The sequence below is a fragment of the Nansenia antarctica genome (genome assembly GCF_963989245.1).
Source record: "Nansenia antarctica genome assembly, chromosome: 2".
Classification (NCBI taxonomy): Eukaryota; Metazoa; Chordata; class Actinopteri; order Argentiniformes; family Microstomatidae; genus Nansenia; species Nansenia antarctica.
The window spans coordinates 5,816,283-5,828,782 of record NC_137675.1 but is presented as its reverse complement, the minus strand read 5'-3'; the positions used below and the strand labels follow the sequence as shown (position 1 = coordinate 5,828,782).

Sequence of the window (12,500 nt, the reverse complement as noted above, 5' to 3'; positions counted from 1 at the left end):
TTCGTGCTGACGGCCCAGTTCGTGCTGGTCAACGTGGTGGTGGCCGTGCTCATGAAGCACCTGGAGGAGAGCAACAAGGAGGCGCGCGAGGAGGCCGAGGAGGAGGCCAAGGAGGCGGCCGAGAGGGAGGAGGCGCGCCAGGAGGTCCTCCGGCGTCTCAGCTCCGTCTCGGTTGGGCTCCACCTGGGGCCCAGGCCGCCGCGCCCTGACTCCCCTGGACAGGTGAAGGAGGAGGGGGGGGGCGGCGTCGGTCGGTCTGTCTGTCTGTTGGTCTGTCTGTCTGTTGGTCTGTCTGTGTGTTTCTGTCTGTATGTTTCTGTCTGTCTGTCTGTCAGTTTGTCTCTCTGTCTCTTTCTGTCTGTCTGTCTCTCTGTCTGTCGGTCTGTCTCTCTGTCTGTTTCTGTCTGTCTGTCTGTTTTTTTCTGTCTGTCGGTCTGTTTCTGTCTGTTTCTGTCTGTCTGTCTGTCGGTCTGTCTGTTTCTGTCTGTCTGTCTGTCGGTCTGTCTCTCTGTCTGTTTCTGTCTGTCTGTCTGTCTGTCTGTCTGTTTTTTTCTGTCTGTCTGTCTCTCTGTCTGTCTGTCGGTCTGTCTGTCTGTCTGTCTGTCTGTCTGTCGGTCGGTCTGTCTGTCGGTCTGTTTCTGTCTGTTTCTGTCTGTCTGTCTGTCGGTCTGTCTGTCGGTCTGTCTGTGTCTGTCTGTCTGTCTGTCTGTCTGTTTCTGTCTGTCTGTCTGTCTGTTTGTTTCTGTCTGTCTGTCTGTCTGTCTGTCTGCCTGTCTCTCTGTCTGTTTCTGTCTGTCTGTCTGTCTGTCTGTGTGTGTCTGCTCCAAACAAAGAAATACGTTTATCATGACGACAACGACGACGACGTTGATCGACATCATCAACATCATCATCAACATGTGTGTGTCAACAGGGTGAGGAGGAGGAGGAGGAGGAGGAGGAGGAGGAGGAAGATGAGGTTTGTCATGGTAACCTCCTGACAGTGGCCCGGCCGCCCCTGTCCCGCATGCTGTCCCTGCCCAGCGACAGCTACATGGTCCACCCTCTCCAACCCCCGGGGCGCCCCGCCACCCCCCACCCGCCCATCAGCCATGAGCTCTACGGGGGTTACAGCTACTCAGGTAACCACGGCAACTATCACGGCCGCGTGGCACCTTGCTCACAGACTTGGGTTTGGTTTAGTGGAGTGTGTAATTGGCCCGTTCGTGACTCCCTGTGATCCGCGGTGCGTTTCAAACGCTGATTCTTTGTGTCTACTGACCTCTCTCTCTCTCTCTTCCTCTTTTTTTCTCTGTCTTTCTCTCTGACTCTCTCTCTCTTCCTCCCTCTTTCTCTCTTTCTCTTCCTCTCTCTCTTTCTCTATCTGTCTCACTCTCTCTTCCTCTTTCTTTCTGTCTTTCTCTCTCTCTCTCTGACAGGTCATTTGCCACTCTTTAAATCTTTGTTCCAGGCCAGATAGCAACTCAATTTAGTTGGTTTTTTCGGTCGTTTCCTTCCATTATGTTATATAGACTTTTTGTCTCTTCATAATTAGATTAGATTAGGTTAGATTAGATACAACTTTATTGTCATTGCAGAGTACAAGTACCAGACAATGAAATGCAGTTTAGCATCTAACCAGAAATACACTAGTTCAAATAGTGATAGAAAACATGATATAAAAACATGACAGTCATAGTGATAGGTACAGTAGGGTAAGTACAGTAGTTAGAGATATATACAGGTGTGTATATAATGTGGTTAGGTCTAATCTCCTTGGTGCTGCCGTCGACTCTGAGGTTAGTTTGGTTTGGGGAACGGAGCCTCAGGACAAGCTGGCCGAGGCCACTCCAGACTCATATCCTGGTAGATTAAGGCTTCGTTATGGAGGGTTTGGTAGATTAAGGCTTCGTATGGAGGGTTTGGTAGATCACAGCTTCGTTATGGAGGGTTTGGTAGATTAAGGCTTCATTAAGGAGGGTTTGGTAGATTAAGGCTTCATTGTGGAGGGTTTGGTAGATTAAGGCTTCGTTGTGGAGGATTTGGTAGATTAAAGGCTTCATTATGGAGGGTTTGGTAGATTAAGGCTTCGTCATGGAGGGTTTGGTAGATTAAGGCTTCGTATGGAGGGTTTGGTAGATCACGGCTTCGTTATGGAGGGTTTGGTAGATTAAGGCTTCATTATGGAGGGTTTGGTAGATTAAGGCTTCGTTGTGGAGGGTTTGGGGGTTGCTTGTTTTGAAGGGATTGTAAAATGTGATTGCACTTTTTGGGGTCTTAATTAGGCGGCCTAATTCTGCTATACACATTTGCTGTTTCTCTTTGGACATGCAGGAAACGTTTGCAGAACTTTGCGTGGAATGTTTCGACAGGGTGTTTGTCCCATTTGGGGAATTCCTGATTGTTAATTGGAGCCCATACCTCCCTGCCATTTGTGACAGGGTCTGGTGAAAAAGTCCTCAAGTAGGCAAGGTCATTTTTATATTATTTTTTACAGATAATGAAAGTGCAGATTGCAAGCTTTCAAATGATGTGTCATACACTGAAAATGGTTGAAGAAGATTTTTGCGTATTTGAATGTTGTTACCCCTCAAACCAAATACCGGAGAAAAACAGCTGTTAGTCGCTAGGCAGCGATCAAGGAACATCACTACGAACATCTAACTGCATGTTTAGCACATCACAGCTTGCAGAGAGAACATCAACATCCTAAAAACACATCACTACACATAACTAGATGATCACACAGTCCTCGCTTTTGCACGCGTCCTAAAACGTAAAGTGTGTTTACAAGCCATGTATCACTTACTCAATAGCGTACAGCAGACTACACAGTGAGTCCAATTCACAAATTATAAGTATTTAGTGATCCTAAAACTGTTGTTTGTTATATCAAGTGGGCTCTTCAACACGCAAACTTTCGTAATATGCACACAAAAAAAAGACGCTTTTTGGTCATTTGCTTGACTTGAGAATTACCGACATCCGGACCTTAACACCAGACCATGTCACATATAGAGCAATAGGTTCAGTAATTGATTAAAGTATTTTCAGCCAAATTTCGAATTAGTATGCATATTTGTATTTATATGTTTCTTTTTATAGCATAGAAGGCTTTTCTGGCCTTGTCTTTCAGTTCGTGCACAGCCTGGCAGAAGTTACCCATACTGCTGATATTTCGGCATAAACACGTATCGTATGTTCTAAAACCACTTGTGTCTAAATGTAATTCGTGGTGTTTGCTTACTGACCTTTTTGGAATCATTATGTTGGTCTTTTTTCCGTTGACTGTCAGGGCCTAGGTGTGACAGAACCTGTGTGTTGTTGTCGACCCGTCTGTTGTGGCGAGCAACACCGGGTCATCTGAAAACAGCAAACATTTCACCTCAGTGTTGTGCAGTGTCAGACCAGGTCTCGTGTTTCTGGCCAATTCATATATACAGTATATATATATATATATATATATATATATATATATATATATATATATATATATATATATATATATATATATATCGTATCTTGTTCTTGTTATTTTGTGTTGTATCAATATTAAGAATGAAAGATTATTAGTACTGTTGATACTGAAATTCATTAATGTGTATGTATTCATTAATTGGATTATATAATTTAAGTATAATTGTTCTCACTTGAGAGTGACGGATAGGGGGTAGGACAGGATAAGCCTACACAGTAAATCTTGCAGTGTTAAAGTAACACTTAAAGAGTTAAATTTAACACTATTCCGGAGTGTATATGGTCCTACTCCAAATTGGATTTAAACTGACTCTTTCCCTAGTGTTACAGTTTTAGAGTTAAATTAACTCTAAATAGAGTAACAAAGTAACACTGGTGTACACTGTTTTGTGTTGTTTAAACTTAACACTACAGGTTAATTAGCTCTGTGGAGTGTTAATATCACTCCCAGTAGTGTTGATAATTCACTCTTCTGTGATAACAAATCAACTCTGATTGAGTTAAATTCCTATGCTCATTAACACTGCATTGAGTTATTAAACGTTAACACTGGAGGGTCAGTTGACTCAGATAAGTGTTGATTTTACACACTGCTGTGTTGATAATTTACTCTCTTACAGTGAAAAACCAACTCTGATAGAGTAGAATTTTAACATCAATTAACACTGCATGGTGTCAAAGAAACTTGCCACTATTTGTTAAATAAAATCTGTGTGGTGTTATTTTTACACTTACCGGTAATTTAAAAGTCTAATTACAAATATTCCATGAAGTGAGTAAAAATGACAACTTAACACAAATTAATGCATTCAACAACTTTATTTTCAGCTCCCAACCATGTGAGCCCAAAATATGAAAAGATGGAGATTATACCATCATATACAAATTCACATCAAATGCACTGTGGGGGACATGGCGCATTCTAGCCTGCAGGTAGAGCTAAGCTTTAGTGGAGTGGGGATGATGGGATGATTGGCAGCAGGTGTCGCCAGTCAAACCAGAGGAATCCGGAGAGCAGGCAGAGGAACGAGCGATCTCGGATTCCTCTGTCTCATTCCCTGCCAAGAGGGACAAACACACACAGGTGAAATAGTCATGTGGCAACGTAGAGCCGAAAGGGCGAAACACCGGGCGCTAAGAAATGTGTTCACACTGGATGTAGCTGTGTGTTTGGTACTTTTTCTGGTTTTAGGAAACATTTAAACACTAAACACACTGAGAATTTTGACCAACAGGTTGACACTGATGTTCCTTTAAGCAGTGTAGAAGAGGGGGTGACAGATGGTCTAGTTGAGACGTCGACATCTTATCTTTTAAGAAAGTCCAATAAGAGCACCATAGATACAGTACAGTATATGTGCCACTGCTGTCGCACAACTCAAAGCAGGTGGATTAAGTCAGTCTAGTGTAAATAGTTTTGTGTCATCCATGGAAGAAGTCTTTTTTGATATTCATAGTCAGGCTAAAGATGCAGCTTTACAGTGCGTATCCTCACAGGACACAGATAGTAAAGAAAAAATAGAACAATCCTTTAAAAAATTTGGAAAACCCATTCACACCTTTAAATTCTGAAGCTAAAAGAAACTAACACTTAAAAGAAAAATGGGGAAGTGTTGTACCTATTGAAAAGGTGCTTGGCACAAGATTTGACAGTAGAAGAAACAGAACTACAAGAACATATGACCAGGTTATTGTAACTGATAAGTTTGCATATGTTCCCATTTTGGAAACACTTAAGAACATTTTTCAAAATCCAGAACTTGCAGACATGTTCAAGCCCAGGCACATTCACAAGGAAGGTGTGTATGCAGATTTAAGAGATGCCACCTATTTGAAAGAAAGTCCCCTATTTTCTGTAGAAAAAGATGCCTTGCATATTCAGCTGTTTTATGACGACTTCGAAACGTTTTTTGGCCAATGTCAGTGTACTGTTTTTAAAGCTTTTTAATTGTCTCTTCTTCTGTTGTTGTAATAACTCGGAAAGAGTCAATGTATTTTAACACTGGGGAATTTACTGTGTAGGCTTCATCCTACTCCTTTTCGAACATTGATAGGCCTGTACTCTACATATTAGTTATTTGTTCTTTTATTATTTTAAAATCATGTTCGAAATAAAAGATTCATTCATTCATTCATTCATATATGAATAGAGTAGGACTATGGCTGCAAACCTGTCTCCTCCCTCGTCGTCTGTTTGGCCGTAGCTAATTTTAACCAAACACTTATTGTTTGTATACATTCACTTTATAATATTGTATGTCCCCCCCCAACACCACTTTCAATGAATAGAAGACCTTCATGCCAAATTGAGTCAAATGCTTTTTTGCTTTTGTCTTTGTTTAGATGTTTGTCAATGAGGGTGTGGAGGGTATAAACATGGTCTGATGTGCGGCAATTTGGTAAGAACCCAATCGGACATTTGCTCAGGACATTGTGTTCACTGAGGAAATGAACAAGTATCCAAAGCGTTATTCTTTGATAGCTGATTCAAGGAATTGCAATTTGTCATGCTTTTTGTTCCGGAGTCATTGTTATCCTGCTATAACGATTTGTAAAATGGTTCCATTCATATATCATATCCCCATTTTGGATATCTATCTCATCACAGAGTGTTTTGTTCAGTATTTCCTAATTTTCCCAGAAATTATTAGAGCCCATGGAATCTTCCATTCCACTGATCTGATTTCTGGTATGCTGTTCCTTCTTTGTCCTTGGGGTATAATTTGTACTGTTTCAGTGTTTCCCCATAGTGAAGGTGAATACACATTTTTATCTGATTTTGGTTGGATACATTTCTCAGAACTTTTTTTTTAGGTTTCTACAGTCGTTATCAAACCATTTCTCATCGTTGTTCATTATTTTTGGGTTTCCTCTTCGAATTCTTTAAGTTATAGATACGTTAGATAAGGAAGCTGAAACGTCACAGACTCTGTTCAGGCTCTGTCCTGGCAGACTCACACCTTCACTATTACAGGGAAAAGCTTCTGCCGTTAAGTCGCCAAGTGATTGAATTTCTTTGCTTCCAATTGCTGATGGGTACATTCATCCACTGTTTTCACTCTGTCGGTAAGCCTGTTGAGGTAAGGCTGTTTAGGTAAGCCTGTTTAGGTAAGGCTGTTTAGGTAAGGCTGTTTAGGTAAGGCTGTTGAGGTAAGGCTGTTTAGGGAAGGCTGTTGAGGTAAGGCTGTTTAGGTAAGCCTGTTTAGGTAAGGCTGTTTAGGTAAGGCTGTTTAGGTAAGCCTGTTTAGGTAAGGCTGTTTAGGTAAGGCTGTTGAGGTAAGGCTGTTGAGGTAAGGCTGTTTAGGGAAGGCTGTTGAGGTAAGGCTGTTGAGGTAAGGCTGTTGAGGTAAGCCTGTTTAGGTAAGCCTGTTTAGGTAAGGCTGTTTATGTAAGGCTGTTTAGGTAAGGCTGTTGAGGTAAGGCTGTTTATGTAAGGCTGTTTATGTAAGGCTGTTTATGTAAGGCTGTTTAGGTAAGGCTGTTGAGGTAAGGCTGTTTAGGCAAGGCTGTTTATGTAAGGCTGTTTAGGTAAGGCTGTTGAGGTAAGGCTGTTTAGGTAAGGCTGTTTAGGTAAGGCTGTTTAGGTAAGGCTGTTGAGGTAAGGCTGTTTAGGTAAGGCTGTTTATGTAAGGCTGTTTAGGTAAGGCTGTTTAGGTAAGGCTGTTGAGGTAAGGCTGTTTATGTAAGGCTGTTTATGTAAGGCTGTTGAGGTAAGGCTGTTGAGGTAAGGCTGTTGAGGTAAGGCTGTTTATGTAAGGCTGTTTATGTAAGGCTGTTTATGTAAGGCTGTTTAGGTAAGGCTGTTGATGTAAGGCTGTTTAGGTAAGGCTGTTGAGGTAAGGCTGTTTATGTAAGGCTGTTTATGTAAGGCTGTTTATGTAAGGCTGTTTAGGTAAGCCTGTTTATGTAAGCCTGTTGAGGTAAGGCTGTTTATGTAAGGCTGTTGAGGTAAGGCTGTTGAGGTAAGCCTGTTGAGGTAAGGCTGTTGAGGTAAGGCTGTTTATGTAAGGCTGTTTATGTAAGGCTGTTTATGTAAGGCTGTTTAGGTAAGGCTGTTTATGTAAGGCTGTTGAGGTAAGGCTGTTGAGGTAAGCCTGTTTAGGTAAGGCTGTTGAGGTAAGGCTGTTGAGGTAAGGCTGTTTAGGTAAGGCTGTTTATGTAAGGTTGTTTACCAGTATACCAGTATGTTCATTGGGCTGTGTTGCCTCATGGTTGGGTTCCGCCCATCACGATGTGATGAGCGCTCTGAGATATTCATGGCTTCTGATCTGATGGTCTGATGAGTATTGCAATGTGGTATTGCCAAGAGACGAGCTGTAGGTATACAGTCCTAGGGGGGTTCTAGGGGGTTCCCTCTAATCTCTCACTCTCTCTCTCTCTTTCTCTCTCTCTCTTTCCCTCTCCCACCCTCTCTCTCTCTCTCACACTCCCTCTCTCTCTCTCCCTCTCTCTCTTTCTCTCTCTCTCAATCCCACCCTCTCTCTCTCACACTCCCTCTCTCTCCCTCTCTCTCTCCCACCCTCTCTCTCCCTCTCTCTCTCTCCCTCCCTCTCTCTCTCCCACCCTCTCTCTCTCACACACTCCCTCTCTCTCTTTCTCTCTCTCTCTCTCTCACACCCCCTGTCTCTCTCCCTCTCTCTCTCTCTCTCTCTCCCTCTCTCCCTCTCCCTCTCTCTCTCTCTCTCTCTCTTTCTCTCTCTCTCTCACACCCCCTCTCTCTCTCCCTCTCTCTCTCCCAGGCTCCGTGTCCTCCTTGGCCTCCAGTGGGGGCGGTTCCCTGCTGCAGGTCCCCGGGGCGCTACCGGTGGGCAGCCGCGCCTCCCTGGGCGGGGGCCAGGCCAGCAGACCCACCGTCCGCCTCAGCCCCTCCCACAGTATGGACAGACACGCCCCCTCCGGCAGGGCCAGACACGCCCTGAATCCTCGCGGACTCAGCAGCCCCTCCGGCAGCGTGGACAGGCCGTGGCTCAGCCCCTCCTCCGTCCCCAGCCGCGTGGACAGACGCCGCTCCGTCTTCGGCCACAGCCCCGCCCACAGCGTGGACGTGCACGCCCCTTCTTCTTGCGTGCCGAGCCCCGCCCGCGGCGGCGGCGGCGCAGACCGACGCACGGCGTACCGGCTCAGTCCCACCTTCAGCGTTGACGTGGCGCACTCTCGTCACAGGCTTAGCCCCGCCCATGGTTTTGATAGACACACCCCTCCTCACAGGCTTAGCCACATCCACAGTTTTGATAGACACAGCCCTCACAGGCTTAGCCACACCCACAGTTTTGATAGACAAGTTTTGATAGACACAGCCCTCACAGGCTTAGCCACACCCACAGTTTTGATAGACACACCCCGCACAAACTGAGTCCCGCGGACAGCATAGACAGGCACATGCTAAGTCCCTCCTACAGTGTGGACAGACACAGCCCTCCCCGAGAGAGACGCTCCCTGCGCAGACCCAGCTCCTCCCTGGCCGGCTCCAGACCCTTACGCCGGCAGGTACGTACGAGACCGTTCTAGAAGTTCTGTTTAGGAAGAACCTAAAGGTAACAGTTGAAAAATGCTTAACCCACAGTTTTGGGGGGGGGGTTAATACGGTTTAACGTGCGAAAAAAACCTGCGCCTCCTCCTCCTTCTCCTCACCTGAATCCTGACGTTTCCCGTGTCTGTACTTTCTTTCTGTTTCCCTTTTTTTCCGATACTTCCTTCCTGGTTTCCTGCGCAGAAGGCCGTGCGCGGCGACTCCGAGGAGCAGGGCTACAGTTCCGCCGAGGACCTGCGGGGAGGGGGGCACTCCGGCAGCGATGACGCCCCCGACAACACACACCTCACCGTGCCCACCGCCTCCCCCGCCGCCGCCGCACACGGGCGCACCTCCAGCGTGCGCACGCTCCGTCGCCAGTACCACCAGAGCGTGGTCTCCAGCCGGGGCCACAGCCGGAGCCGGAGCGAAGGTACCAGCCCTGCCTCTGAGCCTCTGAACCACCCCCCCGGCGCTACTACCACTGCCCCCTCCTCCTCCAGCCCTCCAGGGGACCTTGCTTCTGAGGAAGGCCCAGACCAAGGCCCTGGCCCTGGCCTGCCGAGCCCCAACCCCAGCCCCTGCATGGGTACTCCCGGTCCTCCTCCTCCTTTCCTGAACCTCAGCCCCAGCTCTGAGCCTCCCCCCTCCCCCCCCGCCTCCCCCAGACCCCCCAGCCCGCAACCGGACGACGCCGACGAGGAGGTCTGTCGCATCAACCGCCGCGCCAACGCCGCCTTGGCGCGTTCGCGTTCACACCTCTCCCCGAGTCCCTCCTCCTCTCGCACGCATCTGTCGCCCCGCCCCTCCTCGCACACGACGCGCTTCTCACCCGGCCTCTCCCTCTCCCACGCCTGCCACTCATTGGAGGGCTCCCTGATCTCCTTACAGCAGCAGCAGCAGCAGCAGCCAATGGAGGAGGAGCAGAGGATCCGGGTCAGCCAATCGGCGTCTCCGGTCCGAGGCGGTTCGAGCGGGAAGCAGAGGATGAGCCCGCCCTGCATCTCGGTGGAGCCACCCCGGGAGAGCCAGGTTACCATGGCGACGCAGTTAAGCGACAGCAGCATGCAGCTGAGAAGAAGGACACCGTCGTTTGACTCCGCCTCCCAGAGAGACTCTTTGGACAGGCCCCTTTCCTCGCTCCACCAATCAGAGATAAGCTCCCTCAGCAGCGAGGCGGACATGGACCTATCAGGATGCTCCTTGCTGACGGGTGGCGGCGGCGGGCCGGAACAACAAGGGACGGGAGGGAGGGAGAGAGACTCGTCCCCCGAAGGGGAGGACAGAGAGGAGGGAGGGACCCAGAACAGTCAGGCTTTGCTGGGATTGGCTCGTAACCCCCTCCGGAGGAGGAGCTTGGTGCGCATGTTCAGCACACGGGAGGGGGAGGAGCCTGAGCCATGACCCTTCCCCCCCCCCCCCCCCGACAGGAACTGTTTCCTGTTTTCCTGTTTCCTCTGTCGCCCTCTTGGGGTGTGGAATGATATGCAATAGGCTCCTCCCCCTTCTCCCCATGTCCAATCACATTGATTAGGCTCCAGGGTCTTGACGGTAGTTTGAATGGGTGTGTGTGTCTGTGTGTGTGTGTGAGTGTGTGTGTGTGTGTGTGTGTGTGTGTGTGTGTGTGTGGACGTCCGGACGCGTGCGTGCGTGCCTGTGTGTGTGTGTGTGTGCGTGCGTGCATGTGTGTGTGTCGCCCATAGGGAACAGAATCACTCCTGAACTGATTTGCACACACCTTTACCTGAAGCTGACTTTAGTCTCTTTTTCCCTTTCCACCTGTTTGTGTTCTAGCTTTAGTTTTAGACAGACTTGTCAGTCCTGATGTAGCCAGCGTATTTACTCTACCACACAGGAGATTCAAATAGATCTCTCCTAGAACTATAACACACCGACTCTCTCTCTCTGTCTCCTCTCCTCTCTCTCTCTCTCTCTCTCTGTCTCTCTGAATATCTCTCTCAGTTTCCCTCTGGACATTTTCCCTTGCTCTCCATCTCTTTCTGATCTGATTTCTCTCTTCTTTTCTTGCTTCCCTCCTTCTCTCTCCCTCTCTTTCTCTCTCGTATTCTCAGGTAGAGGTAGTCTAGACACTGAGTATTGATCTGAGCATGTGGTTGGAGGAACGATATATATATATATATGTACGTAGGATATAAGGGCTTATTCGACACGATATTAAAGCGTATATATGTGATCTAATATGAGAATGACTATATTGATATTTTATATTAAACCGTATGTGATATGATGACAACCACGTCGATATTTTATATGAAGCGCGTATAGGATATGAGAAGGTATGATGATGAAGGGGTTGGTGTTTGGTGGGTTCGTCGGTTAGCAGAGGGGCCTGTCCGCAACGAGTGTCAGTCTGTGGTAACAGCAGGGGAGCGATGTCGTCCAAACCTGCAGCAACTTTGAGTGGGACACCGTTTGAATAAAACCACATTCTCTCTGATTCTCTGAGTCTCTCTTATCTGTTTGCTCCCCCCCTTCCTCCCTCCCTCCATCCCCTCCCATCCTCCTCCAGCACAGAGGGGATGAGGGAGGGGGCCGGGGGGAGGGAGGAGCACTGTGCATTGAAACACTGCCGCTTCCTTGTGGAGAGTTCGTTCTGAATACTAAATCTACCCCGAGGCACTCCTGTAAGATTATAAATGATTGAAGAGGTCCATTGAATATGGTAATAGATCATTTTCGGTGGACTTTTTCTCGCATATTGCCCAATCATATAACATCTTCTGGAGTCTCTAGGTGGGCTAGAGGTCAATATGTAGTTGAGAGAAGGTCTGACTGAGAACGAGGTTAAAAACAAACCGAAAAACAGCCAATAAAACACAAGACGCAGGAATGTTGGTGGCACTCCTTTTATATTTCATACTCCCATTTCTGCATTATACAATAAAATATTAAATCACATGAATATTTCACAATTAAACACTACAGCATTCAGAATGCATGGCGTTCTCACTTTCTCCCTCCTCTTGTCGGCTGGGAGTTCTGTCTATTCTCTCACTCTCACTATTCTCTCCATTCCTCTCCCTCTTCACTATTCCTCCTCTCTCGCTTGAAGCACCTGTCTGTCTCACGATGCTGGCAGATGAAAGCGCAGCTCTCGAGGAGATGTTGTTGTTTGTCTGCTCAGACTGAGCTACGGTTGAAACACAAGGCGGCAGCTTTGATACACAGCTAAGCAGCCTTCATAAGGGTTACGTAGCATTAGAACTGCAATCCATTAATATGTTATACACTGGATAAAATCTTATCAGAATGTGTAGCTGTGGCGTGTGTGTGTGTGTGTGTGCTGGTGTGTGTGTGTGTGCGTGTGTGTGTGTGTGTGTGTGTGTGTGTGTGTGTGTGTGTGTGTGTGTGTGTGTGTGTGCGTGTGCGTGCGTGTGTGTGTGTGTGTGTGTGTGTGTGTGTGTGTGTGTAGCTGTACTTTGAAGACGGAACACTTTATTGTCACACAGATGACTACCACGCTCTAGTTGTGTGGATTCTAGGTTGAGCCAGCAGTTGCCATGGTGATCACAGG

General features: G+C 47.2%; 1 protein-coding gene across 1 annotated transcript in view; it reads left to right on the top strand.

Moving 5' to 3' along the window:
* Positions 1-8,809, top strand: part of LOC308149708 (voltage-dependent T-type calcium channel subunit alpha-1H-like) — a gene marked incomplete at both ends in the record, with an annotated part of 81,141 nt that extends 72,332 nt beyond the window's left edge. The window contains 3 exons of the mRNA XM_080522606.1: positions 1-154; positions 984-1,121; positions 8,196-8,809. The exon at positions 1-154 is cut by the window's left edge and continues 81 nt beyond it. Coding sequence (XP_080378732.1) covers positions 1-154; positions 984-1,121; positions 8,196-8,809 — 906 coding nt within the window. The remainder of the gene's footprint in view (positions 155-983; positions 1,122-8,195) is intronic.
* Positions 8,810-12,500: the final 3,691 nt, after the last annotated feature.